Source organism: Malaya genurostris, chromosome 3, assembly GCF_030247185.1.
Source record: "Malaya genurostris strain Urasoe2022 chromosome 3, Malgen_1.1, whole genome shotgun sequence".
NCBI classification, from domain to species: Eukaryota; Metazoa; Arthropoda; class Insecta; order Diptera; family Culicidae; genus Malaya; species Malaya genurostris.
The window spans coordinates 182,684,549-182,710,687 of record NC_080572.1 but is presented as its reverse complement, the minus strand read 5'-3'; the positions used below and the strand labels follow the sequence as shown (position 1 = coordinate 182,710,687).

Genomic DNA, 26,139 nt, shown 5'->3' with positions numbered 1-26,139 from the left:
CAACACTTCCTTCTGCTGTTACTTTTGGAGGGCCTTCAAGAGATATCTTCGAACCCTTTCTAGGGAGTTTAGGAGATGATATATTTTTCCTCTTCCTAAAACTACGAGGGACAGTTGAAGATGTACCTTCTTGAGGATCGTCAGAGTCGCAATCGTCCGCAGACAAACAGGTGTAGGGGTTCTGTTCAGGTGGTGTGGCGATTTTCAGCATTTCTGCGAACGAGCGGTTTGATCGTTGCTTGAGAGATCGTTTCAAATGATCTCCACGCAATTTATACGCAGAACATGCTGTGAGGTCATGCGGGGCCGCCCCACAGTAAAGACACTTTTCAATGTCTCTGTCGCAAACGCCATCCGCATGACTCTCTCCACACTTCGAGCAGCGGGGCCGATTTCCACAATGGGAAGCTGTGTGTCCTAGTTGTTGACAACTAGTGCAATTCATTACCCGTGGTACGAAAAGTCGTACAGGTAGACGAACCCTGTCCAGGAGAACGAATTTCGGTAAAGCCGAGCCGGAGAAGGTCACCCGATACGAGTCCGAGTGGGGATAAGACTTTGTCCCATCCGCGGCGATCGATACTGAATGCAAACGTTTGCAGTCCAGTATCTTGACATTCTTAAGCAAGGGATCTTTAAAACATCCGACCCCATGTTTGAGAATGTCCTCGCATGTCAGACTGGGATCCGTGATCACTCCGTCTATCTCGACTTCGCGAGCTGGTATATAAACGCGGTAGTCCCGCGTAAAGTGATCGTTTCGAGCGATCTCATTAGCATGTTTCAGACTGGTCAACGAGACCCTGATCTTATCGGGACGAATTTTTGAGATAAATTTCAATGTTGGATATTTCGACGTCAAGTCATTAGATATTTTCAAAATATTAAGCGGTTTATTCTTCTCTTTGGTCCGAAAATAAACCACATAAAGGCCGGCCGAGGGTGAAGGCTCTTCGGGATACTGTTTAACCCGGTGAGTCTTACTATTTGGAGCAGATTTAGAATCTGTTTCCATTTTATCTTCGGGGGGCAGGGTAGAATTTAATGGACTTGCCATAGCGCGGTTGAGGTTCCGCGCAAATTATAGGGGGAGTCAAAATATAAGACGATAAAGGGACACGAAGGAAAAAAAAAATAATACTTAGCTAATGATCCGTAGCAACTCGGCCGCTGAGGCCAAGCGTTAGTTACAACGGCCTCAGAGAATTAATATGCACACAGCACCGGTTCACGGCACCACACTAAACGTCCGTTCACTGTTCGTATTGTTTTAACACAATAGCACCCGGCACTGTCTAACAGTATTTATTGTTTATACTGTATTGATCTACTGCACAAGCTTGCGAATACAAAAGATTTGATATTAAATGACCTTGAAACGGATTAGAATGGATTAACGCACAGCTGCTCTAATGCAAACTACCATCCGATCGATACGACGGTCACGAAAGGAATGACAAAATATTGTTGACAGTCTCTCCTTTCTCGAGAAGTCCTATAAAAATATGACACAATGTTCACAGAAAATGTTCGCCACGTCAGCAAGGACATTGCACTTTGATGTAATCCAAAAGAGTTAACCCAAGAAGATTTTGAGCGGTTTATGTTGAACTGCTAGGTGCTATAACAGTTCCACACAAACTGTTATTCGCTGACCAGTCTAAGACAAGAAAAATAAAGAATTTCTAAATTGGTTATGTGTCTTAAATACCAAATAAACTAATCCCGAATTGATCAATCTAATGCCAGGTACTGAATTCAGATTCTCTCAACAACTACCAATCGACGTCGAAAGCTAGTCCGATTTCGCATCGGCATAGCCAAACACGCTTCCGAAGTGCACTTGCGCTCGGTTTTATCATCCACGTGGTTCTGCTTAAAATATGGCATGAGAGCTCAGCACTAACCCATTTGACATCTGTTTCTTCACGCACGTGTATGTGCAAAAAATATACATTTGATTATTCTCGTAAATGACTGAACCGATACTCACAAACATAAGTTCATACGAACGGTTTTACCGATCCATCAAACGTTATTGAATTTCACCTGGATCCGACTTCCGGTTCGGGAGTGGCACAATGATAAATAGAAGATTTTCAATATCTAGAGCATACGTGTCTGTTACCCTGTACAGGATCCCAGCTCCCGGCTTTGGAAATACCGAAAATAGTGGTCGAAACCTCAAAAAAAGGAACTCACGCTTTCTCTAAAAGATGAATAGATTGGCATAGAATTTGTCCGAATCCGAGTTGTGGTTTCGGAATTCAAGGGTTTATGAGTTATCAAAATTTCAATCCGTCATTTGAACGTTTTCGATTTCGTCTACACTGGTCCTTCGATTTCGGTTTCTGAAGGCCAATAGCGATACAAAAGTTCAAAATCAAACTCACTAATTTTCCTCAGGGAAACCGATTTTTACAAACTGAGATTGCTATGTATCATGGTTTCATTAAACTTCGAGATCCAACATCGTTTTTCGATATCTAGTAATCAAATCCGTTCCGAAAATAACCTTAGTGTAAGGATTTTCAAGGAATATCGATAAACCGAAGCTCGCTGGAATTCGAAACGAAGTCAAACCAAATACAAATTATAATACGGAGTACTCCGACATATTTTCGAGGACACATTTTATCATATGCGGTACACTGCCATCCCAAGTAACAATTTTTGTTACGCTAGCTTGTTTGTGACTAGTTTGCAACCAGATATTTGAGTGATTGTTACTAATATCTAACCACTTGCATGACTCAAAAAGCGCAGTTTCTACTAGTTGTTAGGTCGGCTAAAAATAAGTTGTCGTTACGTTGTAATGTCATACTGAAAGAACTTATTTTTTCATAACTTGAAAATAACTTGTTTTCAATTAAACTAGTTGAAACTTAGTCACCATCGACATTATAAACATTGAATGAATACAGAACACTTTTCTATCATCAATAAAAAAAACAGAAGAGTACTTTAAATCACAAACTTGATACAAGGTACAAATTTCACAACGATTTTCAAACTGTCGAGCGGAATTAAATTTTACTTAACTGTTTTTTATGCGCCTTCAATCAATCTGTTTATAAAGATATAACAAAAAAACAGGAAAATAACACTATGTTCAGAATGCTCAAAATTATTCCAAGTAGAGTGATTTCTCATCATTTTTAAATCATATATCATAAGAATTATAATATTATCACAATCGATGTTCAATCCCTATATTATTTTCTTCGTGTTTATGACAGTGCATAGAACAAAAATGACTATTCTGCCTTTCACTATTTTCGGCAAAAAGTAGTTTTGAAACAAGTATTATCCTGGTTTTATTTATGTTTCATACACTTCTGGAGACTCCATATTGTGTTCGCCATATTCGAGCCAACAAAAGTTGTTTTGTTTGCATTTTCGTTATCATAACGTTGGGAAAACCTACCGATAACTATCTGAATCAATGAAGAAATTATATGTTATAATCTTATAATATCTAAGTTATTACTACATCAATTCACAGTAACGATTTACATATACGCTTACGTATTTATAATGATTTCGCAACGGAAAATGAACCTTTTTTCAACTAGTAGCTAAAAGCATAGCTGTGATTAAAGATATGTTAGAATCAAGTAACGATAACTTACAAATGATAGTTAGTTCAATGTTTACGTTATAAAGAAACACTGCTGTCACCTTGTTTTAACCAGTATAACATAAAAAACATGTTCGTGCTCTTGTTGCAACACAGTTGGGTTAAGTGGTATCAAAACTAGTTACGGGTTGCTACTATTGAAGTCAAATAAACTTATTTTCAACTAGTAGCTAGAAGCATTGTTGTGATTAAAGATATGTTTGGATTAAGTAACGATAGCTTGTAAAGTATATTTAATTCAATATGACACAAAGATGTTATTATTGGAAACCTAAATAACTATTTCGTAACTAGTTATGTTATGATGAAACATTGCTGTCACCATGTTTTAACCAGTATAACATAAAAAACATATTCGTGCTCTTGTTGCAACATAGTTTGGACTTTGTCGTATCAGAACTAGTTGCGGATTGCTACTTGGGATAGCACACTGTCAAAGTGACAGTGTACTTTCATGAATTTTCTTTGGAACTGGCAACGGAATTCACCATAGTTACTGTTTATTATTATGCAAAAGTAAAAAAAAGTTCAGCGACGAATATGTTCAGCTGCTCCTACTGATTCTTTTCAGGTTTGTTATATTAATAGATTCAATTTGATAATAATGGATTTTCCCATAGATCAGCAGATGAAATTGATGAGTGATTTTTAATGTGGGGTCTTTTAAACGAAACAAAAGGAAAGTTATAACATAAATGCAATATTGAATCTAAATGCAGATATGCAAAGCTAGCCGGGTTGTTTAAAGAGAATAAAAATTTTTCTAACTTCATCCGTGCGGAAGATAAACATGCTTTCTTGGTAAATGATCACACATTTTGCAATAGTTCGACAGAATGTATAATTTTTAACTTATCTATTGATTCCAAATTTTCAATAAAAATACATCGCTGTAAAACATTTACACTACATCAACTACATTAGTTTTGTGTACAGTTGCGTGCACAATTATCAATATTTGGTTTTGGTTCCCTTTGTACATAAGTATCTAAAGGCTCCCATACTGGTACCTGCAGTTTTTTTTCAATCTGGGTCGAAACAGATTTAAGGTCGTCATAAATTTGAAATGAAATTCATAACGATTCCTAAATAGATTCCGGTTCAAGCGCTATAATCGCTTGGGATGTTTGTTGCATTTAAATTCGAATCCAGTTAGGAATCCTAATGAATTTAATTGCAAATTTCTACACAAATTGACGAAAAACTTTCCGTGAAGCCGGTTGTGTATTAGGACCTTAACTTTTTTATCTGTTTCACTAAGAATGATCAGAAGTATTCCAACAAAATAATAAATTTAAATATAACCATAGCAACTTGAAGTAATGTTGCCAGTTGCTAATATTTTCGTTTATTTTCCCTTTACAAAACCGAATAGAAGAATGGTCTAGGCCAACTTGATTAATCGATGAACTAAAATATAGTCATCTGTTTGTATGGAACCTAGGGGTATTATTATATGTATTTGGTCAAACATCGTTTTCAGGGATGTGTTCATTAAATCTCGTTCAAAAATACAAGTATTGGAAGCGTTTTCAAGAAATATTGTTAAACTGGAAGTCGCCATCTTGGATTTCAAAACAACCTCAAACATCATTTTCCGGAATCTACTCTTCAAACTCGTTTTTTTCATATTGTAGTGGTTTCCATGGAATATTAATGACCCGGGAATCTTTTGAATTTATGCAAAAACTACTTTTTGCCTTTCTCTATAGAAAGGTATTAGAATTGCTGGAAAAACCGACTTTCGAACGGAGCCTCGGAGACCCATAATGTTATATACCATTCGACTCAGTTCGACGAGATCGGAAAATGTCTGTGTGTGTACAGGGTCCGGCACTCGAAGTGTAACCAACTTCAGACCGCTCGCGCAGCTGACGCACGGGCATCAGCTCTCTAGAAATTTGCTAAATGACAGTTCGGAGTTGTATTGTTTACAAGCGCAAGAAAGCATTATGCCAAAAGTAAACGCGAAAAAAAATCTTGACTTGAGAGAGCGAAGGAGTTGCTTCGTTTGGCCAAAAGCGGTCAATTTCCGAACATTGTATTTTCTGACGAGAAAATTTTTCCAATTGAGCAATTCGTAAACTCTCAAAACGATAGGGTTTACTTGACCGACCATACGAGAATTTGAGTCATCGATTGGCCACCAGGAGGCAGCACCCGCAACGGATAATGGTTTGGGCCGCTGTAACCGCAGATGGGCGCTCTCCAATCGTTTTCATCGAGCCTGGCGTCAAGGTAAATGCGACATATTATCGGGAAAGTATTCTGGAGGTTGCTTTGAAGCCGTGGGCAGACAAACATTTCGGTGGCAGACCATGGATGTTTCAGCAGGACTCGGCACCGTCTCACAAAGCTCGAGTGAACCAAGAATGGCTGAAAAACAACGTTCCGAACTTCATCACGTCCACACAATGGCTCTCGAATTCACCAGATGCGAATCCAATGGATTATTCTCTTTGGGCCATTTTGGAGAGCAAAGTCCGAACTAAAAGATACACCAGTCTCGAGGCGCTGAAAAAAGTTATTGTCCGCGAGTGGGCTTAAATACCTGCAAGTCACATTCGGCAACTTGCGATTCGTTTTTTGACCGTCTCAAGGCCATAGTCAAGGCAAAAGGTGGTCATATCGAGCAAAAGTGAATTGATTCTGAATTTTGTATTATTTTTACACATTTTGTACTTTGAATTAAGTAAAAGTAATTTTCCAAGCTGAATTTATGGCTTTTTTAATTGGTTACACTTCGAGTGCCGGACCCTGTATGTGTGTGTGTGTGTGTGTGAGTGCACTTTTCGAAGATATTTGAACGCGCTCAATTTTCTCAGAGATGGCTGAACCGATTTTGACAAACTTGGGCTCGTTTGAAAGCTACTGTCGGACCATTGATCAAGTTCGAAGATCAAATGACTGTGACTTTTGGTTCCGGAGATATGATTGTATAAGTGACGTACCCGACAAAACACTTTGATTTTTATCGCTCTTATATATATAAGGGTGCCAAAATTTTGGAATCACCTCTATTTTCGTTAATCTCTAGTGCTCAAAAGTTTAAGCACCTCGAAAAAAGCCTTCATGCAAAATTTGACCTAAATCGGACATGCGTAAGGGGTGCTGCCCGGTGGTAAAGGTTTGACAATTTTCGATCTTGAAAAAGCACCATAGGGGGGAGTTCATGAAATTTTCAAAATCGAAAATTTTTTTTTATGCCGAAACTCTTAAAACTGCATGAAACATCGAAATGTTGTGTCATCTCAAAAAAAAAAAATTTTTTTTGAAAAAATCAACTTTCTGGGACTTCGACTTTTTCAAAAAATTTTTTTTCGAGATGACACTAAATCTCGACGTTTCATGCAATTCTAAGCCTATTGGCATCAAAAATTTTTTTTCGATTTCGAAAATTTCATGTACTCCCCCTATGGTGAATTTTCAAGATATATGAAAATTCCACTAAGTGGACTAAGAAGGCTTTTTTAGATTAGCATCACTGTTCTCATACAAATAGGCAACGCAAATGTTAAGCACTTGTTTGGAAAAATGATGCTGACTGTGTGACATAAACACTAAAGCATGCTTTTGTGAACTACTCGAATCAATCTGAATCAATTGGTGTCAAAATTAGTATCTAAAATTTTTTAATAAAAGTATGAAACATATTTTCATGAGACTGTTATGAAAGAAGAGAAAGGCATTATCACACCACTAGGTGGATTAAGAAGGGTTTTCATAAAGTAGGTTCGTAAAAAAGTTTACGTTATTTGGGATTTAGTTCGTAAAAAAATCCTTATTTGGGATTTGGTTCGTAAAAAAGATATAAAGAATTACGTAAAAGGAGGTAAAAAAGTGTATGCGAACGGAGGTTTGGGTGAATTCCGTAATAATTGAAAGAGAAAATAAACAAAGGGAATCTATCATTTGAATTTAGTTTGTTATGAAAACTCTACACAGATTTGATATTCTTGCAATTTCTGAAAACTCCAGCATTGATGAAAGTTTTCGTATTTTTATAATTTTTGGTATGTTTGGTATTTTTGCTATACTCGGTATTTTCGGCATTTTTGGTACTTTTGGAACTTTTAATTTGAAAACAATTGTGTGAAAATTGTGATTAAAAGACAAGTTTTTTTAAGAGTCCCTTAACTATATTTGCAAAAACATGAGTAATATGAAAAAGATATCATTATACCACTAGATGGATGAAAAATTTTTGGTAAGGCTTGTTCGCGACAAAATCTGAATACCCGTAAATACGTATATTTCTGGAATTACACAGAAAATAATTATTAATTGTACAGGTGACATAATTTTACAAACAGTACAATTCACAACTACTCAATTTTTCAAATGACGCAATATTCCACTCGCACAGAATTTTACACGCTCCGAGTGTAATTTGCCAATTGCCGCTGTATGGATTTTATGGATCAATGAACAGATATAAGCTCTATGGTTTGGTCGAGTAACCGATGTGCTTGTGATCTAATTTTTCTCGGTTCAAGTCGCGCTGCTACTATCGATCTTTTGTTTATTATTTTATTCGAATTCAAGCTGTGTAACTTTCAAATCACACAATTTTACATGTTCTTGAATATGAATTTGTGTGAAATATGTGCATCTTATACGATGTAAAATGACAATATTTTTTTGAACTGTGTACGCTTGGATTATTTCGCAGAATGATGAACGTATGTTTGCTCATCGTGCAAAATCAATTTTTGGTGCTACTTAAACTTTTTAGATCGAAGATGGCGTCAAAAGAAGAGTAAGTACGAAACGCAATTGTGTGCGGTCGCAATGAAAATCCGGAGCTGTCAGTAAGAGAACTTGCAAAATAACTTTTTTTCTGCAAGCATTGTCCAAAACATTTCTAAATCTTTGGATACACGTTTGACAGCCAGGAAGGCTGTGAGTGGAACAAGATCAGGAACGACCAGAAGAACACAAAAATGATGGAAATATAACAGAAGAGGTTTTCCGGTACATAGCTAGAAAAGTAAAAATGCCTCCAACTCTCGTGCATATTCCTCAAGCACTGGCAAGGTACGATGTCGTTCAAGACGAAACCTGCACCGAACCGTACTGATAAACAGAATGTGACGGCTAAAACTAGGGCCCGCAAGTTGTATCGTGAAAAATTGACGAAGTTTTATTGCGTGATGATAGACGATGGAACTTGTGTGCTGGATGACTTTAAGCAGCTTCCCATAATGTCTTTTTATACAGCATGCAACGGAACGGCGTAGAGGAGCATCTCAGGACACAGAAAAAGGCCGATTCCCAAAAAATATATGGCTTGGCAGGCACTATGGAGCTGATATAAAAAAAAGAAACTATACCGTGAAAAATACCTATAGAAGTGATTTTTACTATTTCCACGCAGCCATGGCGATCCCTCGCTATTTTAGGTTGATTTGGCATCTTGTCACTACGCCCAAGATACTTTGAAATGGTATGAAGCGAATGGAGTTCATGTTGTATCGAAAGAGGCGAATCCATCTAACTGTCTGGAGTAACGACCTATCCAGCGGTATTGGGCTCCAGCTAAATCGGTTCCAGAGACGTCTGCACAGACTCCAATGCAGCCTAATTAAATAACTGTAAATAGTTTTAAGATGAATAATAATGCACAGTTCAAAAATAACTAATGCATCTTGAATTGAACTAAGAGCAAATTTGTTTTACTTTTAATTTAATTTGTCCAGATTTTGTCACGATTTTGTTTGTGGTGTTTTGATTTTTGGTATATTTGATATTTTTAGTATTTTTGGTATTTTTGGTATTTTTCGTATTAGTATTTTTGGGATTTTTGTTTTTTTTTGTTCTTTTTGTTATTATTGATATTTTTGTTTTTTTTTTGTGTTTTTGTAATATTTGGTATGGTTTTGTTTATTCTTGGTAATATTGGTGCTTTTGTTATTATTTATTATTATTGATATTTTTTATTTTTTGTATTTTTCTTATTATTGGTATTTTTGGTATATTTGGTGTTTTTGTTGTTATTTGTAATTTTTGGTATTTTTACCTTTTGGTGTTTTTTTTATTATTGGTATTTTTGATATTATTTTGTTTTAGGTTTTTTTTGGTATTTTTAATATTTCTAGTATTTTTGGAATTATTGCTATAGTTGGTATTTTTTGTATTCTTGGTATTTTTGGCCGTTTTTGGTATTTTTAGTAAATTTGGTGTTTCTGGTATTTTAAATAATTTTGGTAGTTTTGGTATTAGTATTTTTGGTGTTTTTGTTATTATATGTTAATTTTGATATTTTTAACTTTTGGTATTTTTCTTATTATTGGTATTTTTGATATTATTTTGTTTAAATTTTTTTTTGGTATTTTTAATATTTTTAGTATTTTTGGCATTTTTGGTATTTTTAGGTATTTTTAGTATATCTGGTGTTTTTGGTATTTTAAATAATTTTGGTATTTTTTGTATTAGTATTTTTGGTATTATGTTGTTTTTGTTTATTTTTGGTATTTTTGGTGTTTTTGTTATTATTTTTTATTTTTGGTATTTTTTACTTTTGGTATTTTTCATATTATTGATATGTTTGGTATTATTTTGTTTTTGTTTTTGGTATTTTTGGTATCTAGATTGGCCTGCACGGATCAATGTTTACATTTGGTCGTCCAAGTGGAGTTCGACTAAGTCTTCAAAAATTATTACTCCGTGATCAAAGATTACTGTTCCTATGAGACAAAATTCATGATTGAAATTTCGATGCAATACATTTGAAATAATGACACTCAATACAGGTACAGAATCATAAGATTATCATTTACAAATTGACCAGTTTGCTTTTTAGCCCGCTTCGGACAGTCAACAGAATAATCTGCTTGCCTTTAATGGACAATACAGGGTGTGACAAATTCGGCGTTTTAGAAAAGAGTGAACTTAACGAACAAAAGGTGTAACCGGCAGTACTACTGAATGAGCAAGTGCCCTTCGATTTTTATCGGTCCACTATGGAGTACGTATGTAACGCATGTGCTTAAAGAATTATATTTCTTCTCATGTGGCTTTTGGCCAGAACATAAGATTTTCATGTAAATCGTTTGTCACTTACGACCATCAACTGGCCTAATGCCAATATGGTCAGAAGCTTTAAGATCAAGAAATCATCTACACTTAAGGAAATAAGAGGTACTACCTTTAAACCGGTGCTAATCAAACCAAGTACCTCTAGAACAGAGCTTACCAGAGATTATTCTTACCTACAGAAAACCACATAACTACATTTCCAACCATCGTCCCTCTTAATTTGCTAGAGAGCAAAGGATAACAACGATATACAGGGAGCCAGGTCCGTTTAACTTTAGGATGCCGAGCCGTTTCAAATCAATAAAATCGAAAAAAAATTGACAAATTGATATTTTCAACCACCAAAAATTTGCATTCCATTCAAGATTGTTCTCAGAACTCTTGTGTCTGGTGGCAACATATCACTCAAAGTCCATATCTCATAAAGTCAGCTATACGAACATCAAACTCTAATCCAGTCTACAATCTCTGGAACACCTTAGAGAAGTGTCGCTGCCAGAGGGACTTGTGCATCCGGGAGGTGTGGTTCAACCGCCATGATAATAAAAGATCTTGGGAAACAAGCGACGAACCTGCAGGAGAGCGAATAAATAATTCACCCAACTAGCAGGAAAAAGAAACCACTTTTTTTCTTCATTTCCATTCAATCATTTTTTATTTTGAACTAAACCGGCTGCTTAGTCTAAGCATGTTCGGGTCAAAGACACCATTCATTTCGAGCTTCTTTTCAGACGGGCAATCCATCTTAAAAGTGCGAATTCATGTCCACTGGCTGAGTCGCATTTGACCGGCGATCAGGTGACAGATTCATCAAACGACGCTTGGGAGAAGGATGATGATCCGATTTTCATCCTATTACTCTTTAGCGTATCATTTAATAGGATTACTTAAAACGATATTATTTTAGTTGAAATTTGACAGCCGTAAGCGTTTTCCGATCGGAATTCACCCCCGTTCGTGGATTATCTGATTAAGTTAATATGAGTTTTTAGTCACAGTTTTTCTCATCTACTAAAGTTGTCGGTTGTTTGTTTCGACTATGACTACTAACCCCGTTTCCCCGCTTCCGTCTTCAATCAGATATCACGATGGCTTTGAAACAACATCATTCATAAATGTTTCAAATTTGATATCTTTTTTTACGATTCTCCTCCAGCTAATTGTTTGGCTCTGGCACATGGTACAGAGACTTTCTGGTTGTTGTTCAAAAAAGCACAGATCAACTCGCGTACAAGTCAGTCGGATAACAGAGTAATTATTTCTTTGTTCTCAACATTACTCCTACGGATTTCTTCACGGCTGATGGATGGATGAACAAGCGAGAAGACATTTTATAGCCCTCAGTTGTAGTAAAAGTCGTTTCACGGTGTTATGATAATAAACAGTCGTTAAATTCGTCAACTGGACTAGCCTAGGGCGAAGAACTGTTTAGGAATGGTTTAGTGATTGTTTGTACTTGTTTGGAGAATGATTTATAGCTATTTTATTCTAAGGTTACTGCAAATCAGTTCAGATAATTAGGATTGAACATACAACTATTTCCTTTAACGGCATGGGAAAAAGGTTTCTCATGTAGTCTATCTTCGAGTGCTTTTACGTTAGAACATTTGATCACTTATAAAATACATTTTTTTATCGTTCGCACTGTGTAAATTATGCTTGATAACGTGTTTTCTCTTGCATCCTATAAAATCCTATACTGGGGACTCGTTGGTATCTGAACATAAAACGAGCACAGATAATTATAATGATCTCGTTTGTAAATGATTTCGTCTCGTACCATTGCCACTCAAAGTGTACGTTTTACTTACTTCTAATTTAATGGTGCATATCCGTACAAAACCGAACGAATAAAAGTTTTTTTTCCTGGTGACTCGATTTGAGACTGTCATATTTCAGTCTATCCAAACAGAGTCTATGATATATGAGAGTCACGTACAGAATATACCTCAATAATAGTGTCCCGGCCGCTGAGCCACTGTTTTTGTTATATTAACTGGCATCTAGACTGTTTTTGGAAACTTCATATAATTTTCGATTTGCAATTTAAAAACTTTTGATTTTTGTGCACAAGCTTCTTGATTCGCAAATAGATCGGAACCACATCACTTACAAATTTTTGAATTCTTGTATTGGTACAATGATGCCTTTCTTAAAAATGTTTACAGGGATATGAAGTAGAAATCACGTTGGAAAGCCTGGCAGCAGTCCACTCAAATTGAAAACAAAATTTGTTTGAATCACTTATGCATTATGCAATCACTGTGAAAACCGACTTTTGAACCGAGGCCAAGAGATCCGAGCGTCATATATCATTCGACTCAGTTCGTCGAGTACGAAAAATGTCTGTATGTGTGTATGTGTGTGTATTTTTTTTAACATTTTTTGCACTCACTTTTCTCGGATATGCCTGAACCGATTTTCAAATGGAAGGTCTTGTAGTCCCACACAAAGTTCCTGAACTCCACTTCCGGTGCAAAAAAAAATGTAAACAAGTGCACATACTTTTCTCAGAGTCGGCTGAACCGATTCTTACAAACTTAAATTCAAATGAGAGGTATAATTATTCCTTACAAAGTTTCTGAGTTTTATTTCGATCCGACTTTTGGTTCATGAATTACAGGTTGATTAGTGTAAGATTTCCTATTTCAATTTACTTCCATCATTTTCTCAGAGATGGCGTGACCGATTTTAGCAAACTTAACTTCAAATGAAAGGTCTCATGGTTTCATACAAAACAAATTTCATCCGGATCCGACTTCCGGTTCCGGATTTATAGGGTAAGGTGTGTTAAAAATGTGATACCGTCAGCTAAAGCGACGAAACAAAACACGTAAAAAAGTGTCTTATTTGGCCTCGAAACTACTCAAATCGTTAGCCATTACCAGTAGACAACCAAACAAACCGATTCCGGCTATCCAGGCTCCCGATTTTTGATTCCGGAAGCACCGGAAATAGTGGTCATATACTCCAAAATAGATCTCACACACTTGACTTGACCGATTTACAAAAACCACGGTTCAAATGAACGGTCTCGTGGTTCCATATTGAATTCATGAATTTCATCCGGATTCAATAACTGGTTCTGTAATTGCAGGGTGAAGATTGTTATAATATGGAGTGTATCGAAAATAAGCTATCCAAAAATTTTTCTTTCGAATTATGATAAAAACGATATTTTAATCAAACTAAAAATTGATCTTTTATTGTACGAGGTTAAACTTGAGCATAATGAAAACCGGATGAAATTTAAGTTATTCCTTCACGAATTTTCGAACTTTTGATCGAACGCTCTTCATCAAGCTCCGGACTAGTGTTGCATTGCATTTTTTGGACGTTTGAGCCCAAATTTTTTTTTAAACTCCTGCATGTTCCCAGCTGCCTTAGAAGTCTTCTTGAAGAGCCTCTTCACGATTGCCCAGTAACGTTTGATGGATCGAAGTTGAGGGCAATTTGGTGGATTGATATTTTTCTCAACGAAATTTATACCCTTTTCCGCAAGCCAATTGAAAGTGGTTCTGGCATAGTGAGCCGACGCTAAATCCGGCCAAAACAGTGGAGGTGTACTATGCTTCCTATAAAAAGGCAGCAATCTCTTCTGGAGATACTAAGATCGATAGATTCCTGCATTTATAGTTTCGGTAGTGTAAAAAATGGTTGACTTCAAACCACAGAAACATATTGCTTGCCATACCAGTACCTTTTGATTGAATTTCTCCACTTGAATCGACCTGTCCGCATCGCTCACATCCTCCCCAACGACGACAGTAAAGTATTGTGGACCTGAAAGGGTTTTTGAGTCCTCCTTTACATAAGTCTCATCGTCCATCAAAATGCATGCATCCGAACACTGTAGAAGACGCGAATACAATTTCCGCCCTTGTTGCTGCTCGCTTCTTCTGTTCTACACTTTGTTTCGAGATTTTCTGTTTCTTGTAGGTCTTCAGGTGATTTCGCCTCTTGATATGCTGGATCATTCCGACACTCGTTCCTGCTTTTTTGGCCAAATCACGTATTGACATTGATTTTTACTTCAAGGCTAGAGATACCACTTTCTGGACTAATTTCGGGTTGGAAAAGCCGGGTTTTCTGCCTCTTCCTGGTAGCTCATCCAAAGAATAGTGTTCCGCAAACTTATTAATGATGGTTTTAACACTGACATGATGAATTCCAAACCGCTTCGCTAATTTTCGCATAGTAATACCCTTCTCACTAAGCCATGTGTCCAAAACCTTAATTTTCACTTCCTTTTCAACACGCGACATTCAGAAAACGCTGAATTTCAACCGCACAATCAAGTAAACAAATGAAAGCTGACAGCTAAACGCACAGCATGCTGTGATATGAGTATAAAAAACCATCACAAATACATGCGTACAACACAAATGTATGTGGAGAGCTGATTTTAGATATACTCCTTACTTATACCGTCACTAAAGGAGGCAAAGTGAAAAACGTAAAATATGTTTTGCCTTTCTCATATAGAAAGGTTATGCAATCACTATGAAAACCAACTCTCGAACCGAAACCCGGATGGTCGAGTGAAATATACCAATCGACTCAGTTCGTCGAGTACGCAAAATGTATGTATGTAACATTTTTTGCACTTACTTTTATCGGAGATGACTGAACCGATTTTCCTAAACTTAGATTCAAATGAAAGGTCTTGTAACCCCACACAAAGGCCCTGAATTTTATTTGAATCCGACTTCCGGTTCCGGAATTACAGAGTGATATGTGCAAAATAATTAATAGATGTAAAATATGTGTACTAACATTTCTCAGAGACGGCTCACAAACTTAGATACAAATGAAAGCTATAATTGTTTCATACAATGTTCCTGAATTTTATTTTTATTCCTGAATTACAGGGTGATAAGTAAATAAATCGTATTTCAAATTACTTCCTCCCTTTTCTCAAAGATGGCGTGATCGATTTTTACAATCTTGGAGTCAAAGAAAAGGTATCAAAAGTATGTCCCAATACGAATAGATTCTCTCTATCCAAAAAGAAAAGTGGAAGAATTTTTTCCCCGGTATTCGAAATGGCGTACGTTTATTACGCATACACTTGAAGAGGCCTATAACTTCCTTTGTGATTTTCGGTCAAGATACAAGAATTACATGCAAATCACTTGTTACCTATGACAATCAGATGGCCACATGTCAATATTGCCAAAAAGCTGTTCACTACGGTAAGCCATGTGATAAACTGGACAAGGAGACAACTATACCAAAGGACAACAGTGCTTCCTTCACACCAACCCCAAGCAACCCCAGTACGCCTGTGACAGTCACCAACAACAGTGAAGAATCCCCTTCAACGAAACCATCCAACGTAATCCCTATAGAACAAAGTACACCAGCTGCAATTAACAGCTAACCATCTAACCAACCAGCAACTGCAACCAATGTACAACAAGGTGCATCTAGAGCAACTAGCAACGAAAAGAAGACGGAAATCGACAACAATTCCATCGATGCGGCAATGGATGACGAGACGAACCACGAACGAATCCTCGCAGGAAGAAAATGGAACCTTCTCTCCCTCTTAGAAAAAGGGTGACAACGAGATCCAACTCAAAAAAAAAAAATTATTTAAAAAATCGGCTAAATCGGCCACGTGAAGCTTGTACGCAAATAGGCCTGAATAGGCCGACATCCAGTTCCGGAACTATAGGGTAAAATTTTGTTCAAAATTTGATACCGTCACTTCAACAGGTGAAACAAAAATCGTAAAAAATTTCCTAAACTAGTCTCAAAACTACACGAATCGATAGCCATTATCAGTAGGCAACCAAACAAAGCGATTTCGGCTATCCAGGCTCCTGATTTTTGATTCCGGAAGCACCGAAAATAGTGGTCATATATTCCAAAATGGATCTTACTCTTTTTCTTCTTTCTCAGTGATTCTGAATTTCGTTTGGATCCGATTTCCGGTTCCGGAGTTATAGGCTAAAGTGTGTAAAATATTGTACACCATCACTTAAACAGGTGAAACTAAAAACGTAAACGTAAATTTTCTAAACTGGACTCAAAACCGTTATTCCCAATCTTAGGGGGGAATAAAAGGTCTTATGGTCCTACCAAATATTACTGCATATTTTCGGATACAATAAAAATTTAAATCGTCGTCGCGAGCAAAGCACTGTTACATTCTGTATGTTATACTAGTTAACGCACAAACAATCCTTTGGTTTCGTTAAAAAATTGAAGAGAAACATTTTGAATAGAATACCTTAGTATTAAACATGAGAAAAGCTTCATTATACAACTAGGTGGATTAAAACAGGATTTGTAAATAACTGTTAATTGGAATATGAGTTAAAATTAAATTATTAAGATTTAAATTGGGTGTTCAGCCACAAATGGTGACATTTCAGTCTTATTATATATATATATATATATATATATATATATATATATATATATATATATATATATATATATATATATATATATATATATATATATATATATATATATATATATATATATATATATATATATATATATATATATATATATATATATATATATATGATTTGGTTATTACCATGAGGACATCATTTGCTTCCGCAATTCTGAGATTTTTGAGTAGGGAAAATTCTAAACCTACTTATATTGTGTAATGGGGAAAAGGAACTTATATACTAACTTACTAACTAATACAGAGAGCGATTCGATTCAATTGAAGATTGCATCGATTTTTGTCGGAATTTGCTTATAATATTATGTGACATTACATCTAATGGTTCTATATTTGTGAGTCTGTGTAACTCATTTGTACTAAACCAGGGAGGCGCTTCAAAATCATTTTCAGATTTTTATTCTGAATCCTTTGAAGCGTTTTCTTCCTGGTGGAACAACAACTTGACCAAATTGGTACTGCATAAAGCATGGCTTGTCTGAAAATTTGTTTATAAATTAACAATTTGTTTTTTAGACAGAGCTTAGAATTTCTGTTTATAAGAGGATATAAACATTTAATATATTTATTACACTTTGCCTGGATTCCTTCAATGTGATCCTTGAAAGTGAGTTTTTTGTCATACGTTAAACTTAAGTATTTAGCTTGATCAGACCATGTCAATTCCAAGCCATTCAATTTGAGAATGTGATTATTGCTTGATTTATAAAAATAAGCTTTTGGCTTATGAGGAAAGATAATTAATTGCGTTTTTGCTGCATTTGGTTTAATTTTCCATTATGACAGATAATCACTGAAAATATTTAAACTACTTTGTAGGCGACTGCAGATCACTCTTAGATTTCTACCCGTGGCTAACAGACTTGTGTCGTCACAGAATAGCGATTTCTGACAACCAATAGGGTAGATTCGGATGATAAGAAGTGAAAATATTATACAAGATTGGAGCTACGCTCGAACCCTGCGGAACACCGGCTCGTACGGGTAACAATTCAGATTTACAATTCTGATAGCTAACCTGAAGAGTACGATCAATTGAATAATTTTGAATCATTTTGATCAAATAAATAGGAAACTGGAAATCAGACAATTTTGCCGTTAAACCTTTGTGCCAAACACTGTCGAATGCTTTTTCTATGTCTAGAAGAGCAACTCCAGTGGATAACCCAGAAGATTTATTCGATTTTATCATGTTCGTTACTCTGACAAGTTGATGAGTAGTTGAATGTTCATGACAAAATCCAAACTGATCTGGTAAAAAAATTTAATTCCCATTTATTTATTTTATTAATTTTATTTATGGAACAAGGGAAAAGCCCGATGGAGATGAAATTTGTTAATCTCTCTCTCCAGCAGGCATAAAACCTTCTCATTATTTGTATCATCAGATTACAATGATCCAACAGATACATTTGGACTTATCACTAACAATTGAAACTAGCAATTAAAACTAAATCTATAACCCTATAACTAGTTGATGAAGCCAAGCCTTACATGGCAGTAAGACTACTGGTAGACGAGCTTGGGCTAGCAACGATGTTAGAATCGGCATGAAGATCTAATTAGTGGCCAAAAAGATGGTGGAAGGCAGAGAAAACGACGGGTTTAGAATCAGCATGTAGATCTAATTAGTGATCGAAGAATGCATGGTGGAAGATAGAGAGAAAAAAGAGGAGACGACCGGGTTAATTTCGGCGACGAATCTAGTTAGTTTCCAATGGAGAATGGTGGAGAGGAGTGGGGGTTCAACGAAAATACGATAATGTATGTATGCATGTATGTGGAGCCGGGAAAAGCCCACTGGAGTTGAGAATTTTTTAACTTCTGCCTCCAGCAGGCATAAAACCTCCTCATATTTGTACCAATCTTTGATTCTAAAACTAACATGATAAGTGACTAAGGAACAATCGTTTGATTACATTTCGAGACATGAAAATCGAAGACATTATATAAGTTAACGAATAAACGACACATACTAGTAAATGGTTCATTGAATCCATAGTTTGTTCTGGCGGGAGGTAATCTTAAAAAGGGGTGATAACGCAGACTACGACGATGAATGTCGAAATTAATTGATTGTAAGAGTTCGGGACAATCGATACGTGATTGTAACAAATCGGCTATGAAAACTGCTTTTGAGACATTCCTACAAACAGATAGTAGATCCAAGCCTATAAGTTTACAGCGATCTTGGTAACTAGATAGATTTGCAGGGTCGTTCCATGGTAGATTGCGTAGAGTGAACCGAACAAATTTTCGCTGGATATCTTCGACGCGCTCATCGTCGATTTGATAGTAAGGTGACCAAATAATAGCGCCATATTCAAGCGTCGAACGGACTAGTGCACAATATAATGCCTTAAGGCAGTGTACATTGACAAAGTTTTCGGTTTCACGAAAAATAAATCCTAGAAGCTTTGAAGCCTTGGAAATTATATAATCAATGTGGTTTTTGAAGTTTAACTTGGCATCAAGAATAATTCCTAAGTCCTTTACAAATGTTTCGCGTTACAACACTTTTCCCGTAATGTTGTATTCGTATTTTATAAACGAGTGTTTGCGAGAAAAGGAAATAAAAGAGCATTTTGAGGCGTTTAATGCCATTCTGTTTATTTGACACCAATTGGCGAATGAATCAAGCTGTGATTGTAGAAATATTGTGTCTTCTTGAGATTTAACCTGGTGATATAGCTTGAAATCGTCAGCAAAGGACAGCTTATAGCATTGAGGCAAAAAATTGAAATCATTGAGGTATAGTAAAAATATAAATGGTCCCAAATGACTGCCCTGGGATATTCCAGAGCTAACGGCGAAGGGTGTCGTCGAGCAGTTTCTAATTTTTACAGACATTTTGCGGCCAGTTAAATATGAATGGAGCCAGTTCAGTAAGGATCCATTGAATCCAAGCCTATCGACCTTAGCTACTGTTATTTGATGATTTATCTTGTCGAAGGCTGCGGAGAAATCTGTATAAATTGCGTCAACTTGGAGATGTGCTTCAAGAGAACGGATGATAAAATATGTGTAGGAGAGTAAATTCGTTCAAGTTGAACGATTGGGCATAAAACCATGCTGAGTTTCGGAGATGTAGTTACTGCAATTGATAAAATCCAGGACAATAATTTCGAGTAACTTGGAAACTGCGCACTCAACAAGATATTTTTTTCAAAAAGTTCACTGATAGAAGAAAGTAAGCTAATTGGTCGATAACTTGATGTTTCTGCTGGGTTTTTATCAGGTTTGAGGATAGGAATTACTTTAGCGTTTTTCCATCTTTTTGGAAAGTAAGCTAAAGAAAAACACTCGTTGAAAATTTCAACCAGGAGTCTCAAGGCAACCTCGGGAAGATTTTGAATAAGAATATTAAAAATTCCATCATTGCCAGGAGCTTTCATGTTTTTAAGTTTCCTAATGATTGACCTAATTTCATCAGAATTCGTCTCAATAATATCATCTTGTAATAACACTTGGTTTGAAATTTGATCATATTTCAGTGAGACTTCATTTTCAATAGGATTCACAACGTTCAAATTAAAATTGTGTACACTCTCGAACTGCTGAGCAAGTTTTTGAGCTTTTTCGCCATTTGTAAGAAGTATTTGATTTCCTTCCTTCAGAGCAGGAATTGGTTGCTGAGGTTTCTTAAGAACCTTAGAAAGTTTCCAGAAAGGTTTAGAATATGGTTTAATTTGTTCAATTTCTTTAGCGAAATTTTCATTTCGCAAAAGAGTAAATCTATGTTTAATTTCTTTTTTGAAAATCCTTAACTATGTTTTTCATAGCAGGATCACGAAAGCGTTGATATTGTCGTCAATGAACATTCTTCAACCGAATGAGCAGTTGAAGATTGTCATCGATGATAGGAGAATTCGATGCAGAACTTGATCTTCTGTTTCTGCATACGTGACAATTGTATGACCGGTGCTACGATTCAACCGACACGAAAATACCTTCCTAGTCGGGACTTGAGCTTATTATAAACTGCTTGCGAGCCCAGCGAGCCGACGATTGGAAGAAATACCCATAAAATTAACGAGAATATGATTTTGTTTGGTTTGTTTTTTGACCTCCGCACATAAATTTTGATTGTAATGATTTGTAAAATTTAAATTAGCACTAGGTCAGAACACCAGTAATTAAAAGCAGAAAACTATTGGGATTGCAAGTATACCTACAGATCTATCTACTTACAAGTTCCGGAACTATAAACGGTAATGGAATTGACTATAAAGTGAGTTTTTAATCAAATCGCGACACTTTATCGCGTCGATCAACGACCACCTTTCTTACATCATATGCCTATTTTAAAGTGCCCGCCATTAACGCTTCTAGTGCCCGGATTCAATCAAATGCGTGAATCACAGAATCCAACCAACTGTTCTTCCTCGAGACTCACAGCCATCCGTAGCCAATAGCATACCGAGTCCATCTTTATAAATCACGCATATTTATGGCGACAGTTTTTCCGTTTCACTCTCGAGCACATCCTGTTCTAGAGTCAGAATCCATCACCTTCACCGCGGACGGGATTTGCTCATGTCCAGATTCACAGATCAAGCAAAATTCGTACTCGCACACTCACTCGCCACGTTGATTGCCCAACTCTGAACCGGTCAGATAGAATTGCTTCGGCGTCAATCGTGCTGATACCGAAAGATACCGCACCGCACACAATCCGCTCCGGGAATTAGTATTCCCGAACTTGGCCCACTGATCCATTCAAACAGATTGCCGCCGACGTGACCAGAATCGGCGGACCAGAATAAATCATATCACCTTAAAGCATTATCACTCACCATTTTCTCAGGCACCGAATTTAAATCTTGTCAAATAAAAAACCAACAACAAAGAACACAAAGCAGTTATACGAAATGCCCGGAGAATCGTAATCACAATATAATCCTGTTTCAATCACAATCGATCTTCACTCCATTGGTTGGCAGCTTTGCCCAAGTTCACATAATCCTTTCAGTGATGTCACGTCTTATTTCGTCCTCTCACTCTCTCCCCTCGTGTTGCCACTCCGTTTGTCGCCAGCTGTGGCATCGAAAGACCCACCACGCGAAATATTCGTCCAGAAACGTAAACGCGCTACCCCCAAAACTTGAAGAAACAAGAACGAACCGATTCGCGGAAAAATTAGCAGCGAACTGAAATACGATGCTGATTTCGAAGACTTATTTATACTCTTGTGTCACCGGGCAGCACGCGGGCTGCTGTTGCTTCTGCTGCTGCTGCTGATGAGGTTGCTGCTGCTGGGCTGGCTCAGGTTCGCGGTTGTGAAGTTGTGTACTAAGAAGAGATACGCGGACTGTCACGCGGTTCGGATCAACTGCGGGAGAATGATCCATTCGACAAGTTTTCGGTCAAGCACATTTTTCGCATGGCGCTTGGTTTCGCATGTGGTGTGCCTAGGGTCTTGGAAAACTTGATTCAACCGAACGGTGGCTTATCGCTGAGATTTCTTGCCTCGTAAAAGTTGCGGCAGAAGTGTCCGTAAAAATTTTTTTTTTTGATGTGCAGATTGGCAAAACCTACGCTCCAGTTGATGATCTAGGACTATTCGGTGGACAAGTTTTTGCTGAGTTCGGATCGCATGGAAAATGAATATACGTTTTGGATTTCTCGATAATGTAAAGGTCAGCGATGATTGAATCGTTTCATTTATTTAACTAAAGGACTGTAAACAGGTGTTCGGAACACGGTGCCCAAAATCTGTGCGGAAGAATTTCCCGTCAGTAACGCACCAAAGCAAGAAGTATTATTATGAACGATTAGACTAGGGTTGCCACTTCGAATGCATTGATTGATGATTGATCTTGAGTTTAAAGAGAGAGTTAAGTACGATATGACGGTCCGTCACTGTCAAAATTAGATGAAAACATTTTGTACCTTTTTTTATAAATATAAAAAATAAGTATAGAATTCGCTCAAACTTTAGAAAAATTGCCCGAGGCCCGGAGGGCCGAATGTCATATACCAATCGATTCAGCTCGACGAACTGAGCAAATGTCCGTGTGTGTGTGTGTGTGTGTGTGTGTGTGTGTGTGTGTGTGTGTGTGTGTGTGTGTGTGTGTGTGTGTGTGTGTGTGTGTGTGTGTGTGTGTGTGTGTGTGTGTGTGTGTGTGTGTGTGTGTGTGTGTGTGTGTGTGTGTGTTGTGTGTGTGTATATGTGTGTCTGTATGTGTGTTGTCAACAAAGAGTTCGAGATCTCAGAGATGGCTTGACCGATTTTGATCAAACTAGTCGCAAATGAAAGGTCTCCCCGTCACCCAGAACGCTATTGAATGGTTTTGAGATCGGATGTTTACTTTTTGAGTTATACGAAGTTTTATGTCAAAATTTTCAGTTTTTTGACAGTATCTGTCACAATTGACCATGAAGACAGAATATACTTTCAGACTTAAATTCCGCACGGTAATACCTATCCAACAAACCATAGATTGTTAAAATCCGTACATTTTTAACGGAGATATCGAAGTTTTTGTGTAAGCGAGTTTTTCCCTTATTCCAGTAGTAGAAGTTTTGAGCGCTGTTTGGCAAAGAAATGCTTGGGAGCAACATAAAACACGATTTTTTATACTGTTACATACAATTGTTTCTAAGTACCAAAAAAACTGTGTACAGCATCATTTTTCATGACAATTTGCCTTGGACCGATTTTAGCACGGTTCGTTTTTGGCAACATAATCGTTCGAATATGACATATATAAACAAGATGATGGCATAATTTTCGAGTTGAAAGCAATTTCATAATTATATTAATTATAAGGTGAGTCCTAGATAGATAACTTCGTCGGACCATTGGATGACCTCATCACCGAATCGTATTCGGCATTCGTCTGATGGAACAAGTTTTGGAGATCTTGAATGTGGAAACAAGATGACCTGAGTTTTTGCTGCATTGATCACAATTTTCCAGTTTGTAAAATATTCCGTTAAAGCGTCCAGACCTGTCTGTAGTTTATTCTTCAGAGCATTAATGACACGACCTTTGTAAAGAATGGCAGTATCATCAGCAAATTGTGACAGAACACCACCACCTGGAAGAGGTGGGATGTCTGATGTGAAAATGTTGTATAGAATGGGACCTAGGATACTTCCCTGGGGTATACCAGCAGGAATAGTAAATCTTTCTGAAAGTGCATTATTCAGAGAAACCTGGAATGCTCTATCTGCAAGATAATTTTTGATAATTTTAATAAGATACATGGGAAAATTATACCGATGCAGTTTGAACACCAGTCCATCGTGCCACACATTATCGAATGCCTTTTCAATATCCAATATTGCCATGGCAGTCGTTTTGGACACTGATTTGTTTTGCTGGATAACGTTGTTAACCCTTGTGAGTTGGTGGATGGTGGATCTTCCTTTTCGGAACCCAAACTGTTCTTCCAGAAATATATCCTGTTCATCTGCGAAAGCAAGAATTCGCCTTTGTATTGACTTTTCAAACAGCTTGGATAGGGCAGAGAGTAAGCTGATGGGCCGATAGCTCTTGGAAAGGGAAGGATCTTTCCCCGGTTTCAAAACTGGGATAACTTTAGCTAACTTCCACATTGAAGGGAAGTAACCAAGCTCCCAGCACCTGTTAAAATTTTTAACTAAGAAGACAAATGAACGAATACTCAAATGTTTCAGCTCAATGTTGAATGTGTTGTCGAAACCGGGGGCCTTCATATTTTTGGATTTTTTCACAAAAGCCATCAGCTCATTCGCAGTGACTCTACTTTCCTCAGGAACCAAGCTGTCTGATTGGTCAACCTCAGCTACGCTATCAGCAACGGCTCTTTCATATGGACTAACAATGTTAAGTCCTAAATTGTGAGAACACACAAACTGCTGGCCTAGCGCATTTGCCTTCTCTACTGGTGTGATTAAAGGTATTCCTTCAGCTGCGTACTGGGGTGACATCAGAGGAGGAATAGGCTTCGGTTTTTTCTTAAGCACCTTCGTTAAGGACCAGAAGGGTTTTGAATGTGGGAGAATTTCTCGAAGCCTTTGCTGGAAGTTCCTGTTGCTAAGCTCAGATATCCTTTCCTGGATTATCCTAGTTAAGTTGTTATAAGTAGTCTTCCTATCTAGGATGCCAGTTCGTTGATACTGCCTCCGGTAGATATTCCGTAGTCGGATGAGTTTCTTGGTGACACTGTTGATTTGAAGAGAGGAACTTGGCATATGTTGTGCTGGAACCGTCCTATCACGAGCGACTGTGATTGAATGCTGGAAGGAAGATAGGGCTGCATCGATTTCCATCGGGGAATCAAGTGGTAAATCGATATTAATAAGTTGGTCGGCGATATGTTGAAATTGGACCCAATCGGTGCGATAATAGTTCCTCCAAGGTTGAATAGGCACCGTTTCTGGTGAAGATCCCAACGTCAATATTACTGGAAAGTGGTCAGAAGAGAGCTCGTAGAAGACAACCGGAGAACTGTCTATCGCGATGTTGCTGATGAATATATCCAAAATGGAATGAACTCTCGATTTGGAAAGTCGCGTTGGTTGATTCGGAGCGAAGATGTTGTATTGTCCAGCTTCGTAATCTTCGGAAAGTACGAATCCGTTTCGATTCTGTCTTCTGTTTCCCCACAGCTCATGCCGTGCGTTCAGGTCCCCAGCAATGATGAATTTGTTCTGTCGTCGAGTGAGCATAGCCAGATCTCGCTTCAATGATGCACACGTACCATCTCGAAGATTGGTTTGTTTGGGGCAGTACGCTGCAATGATGATGATGGGTCCCATCGTCGTTGTAATCTCAATTCCGATGGCTTCTATGAGTTGCAATTTAAAGGCTGACAGAAGCCTGTGCTGAATGGATCGTTTAATGGCAATGGCAACTCCCCCTCCTCTGGTAGTTGTCCTGTCGAGCCTGTGAATCCTGTAATTGGAAATAAAAATAGAAATTTCAGGTTTAAGATGAGTTTCAGTTAAAATAGCAATATCGGCATTCTTCTCTTGAAGAAAGTCGGACAATTCAGCAGTTTTTCTCCTGAGTGAGCAAGCATTCCAATTTACTATAACCAAC

At 37.3% G+C, this 26,139-nt stretch overlaps 1 protein-coding gene across 1 annotated transcript in view; it reads right to left on the bottom strand.

Annotated features, from left to right (window-relative positions):
• Positions 1-22,246, bottom strand: part of LOC131435229 (mucin-2-like) — a 72,563-nt gene extending 50,317 nt beyond the window's left edge. Inside the window, exon 1 of the mRNA XM_058602894.1 lies at positions 21,905-22,246. Within this exon, the coding sequence (XP_058458877.1) occupies positions 21,905-21,907 (3 nt within the window). The 5' untranslated portion in view covers positions 21,908-22,246. The remainder of the gene's footprint in view (positions 1-21,904) is intronic.
• Positions 22,247-26,139: the final 3,893 nt, after the last annotated feature.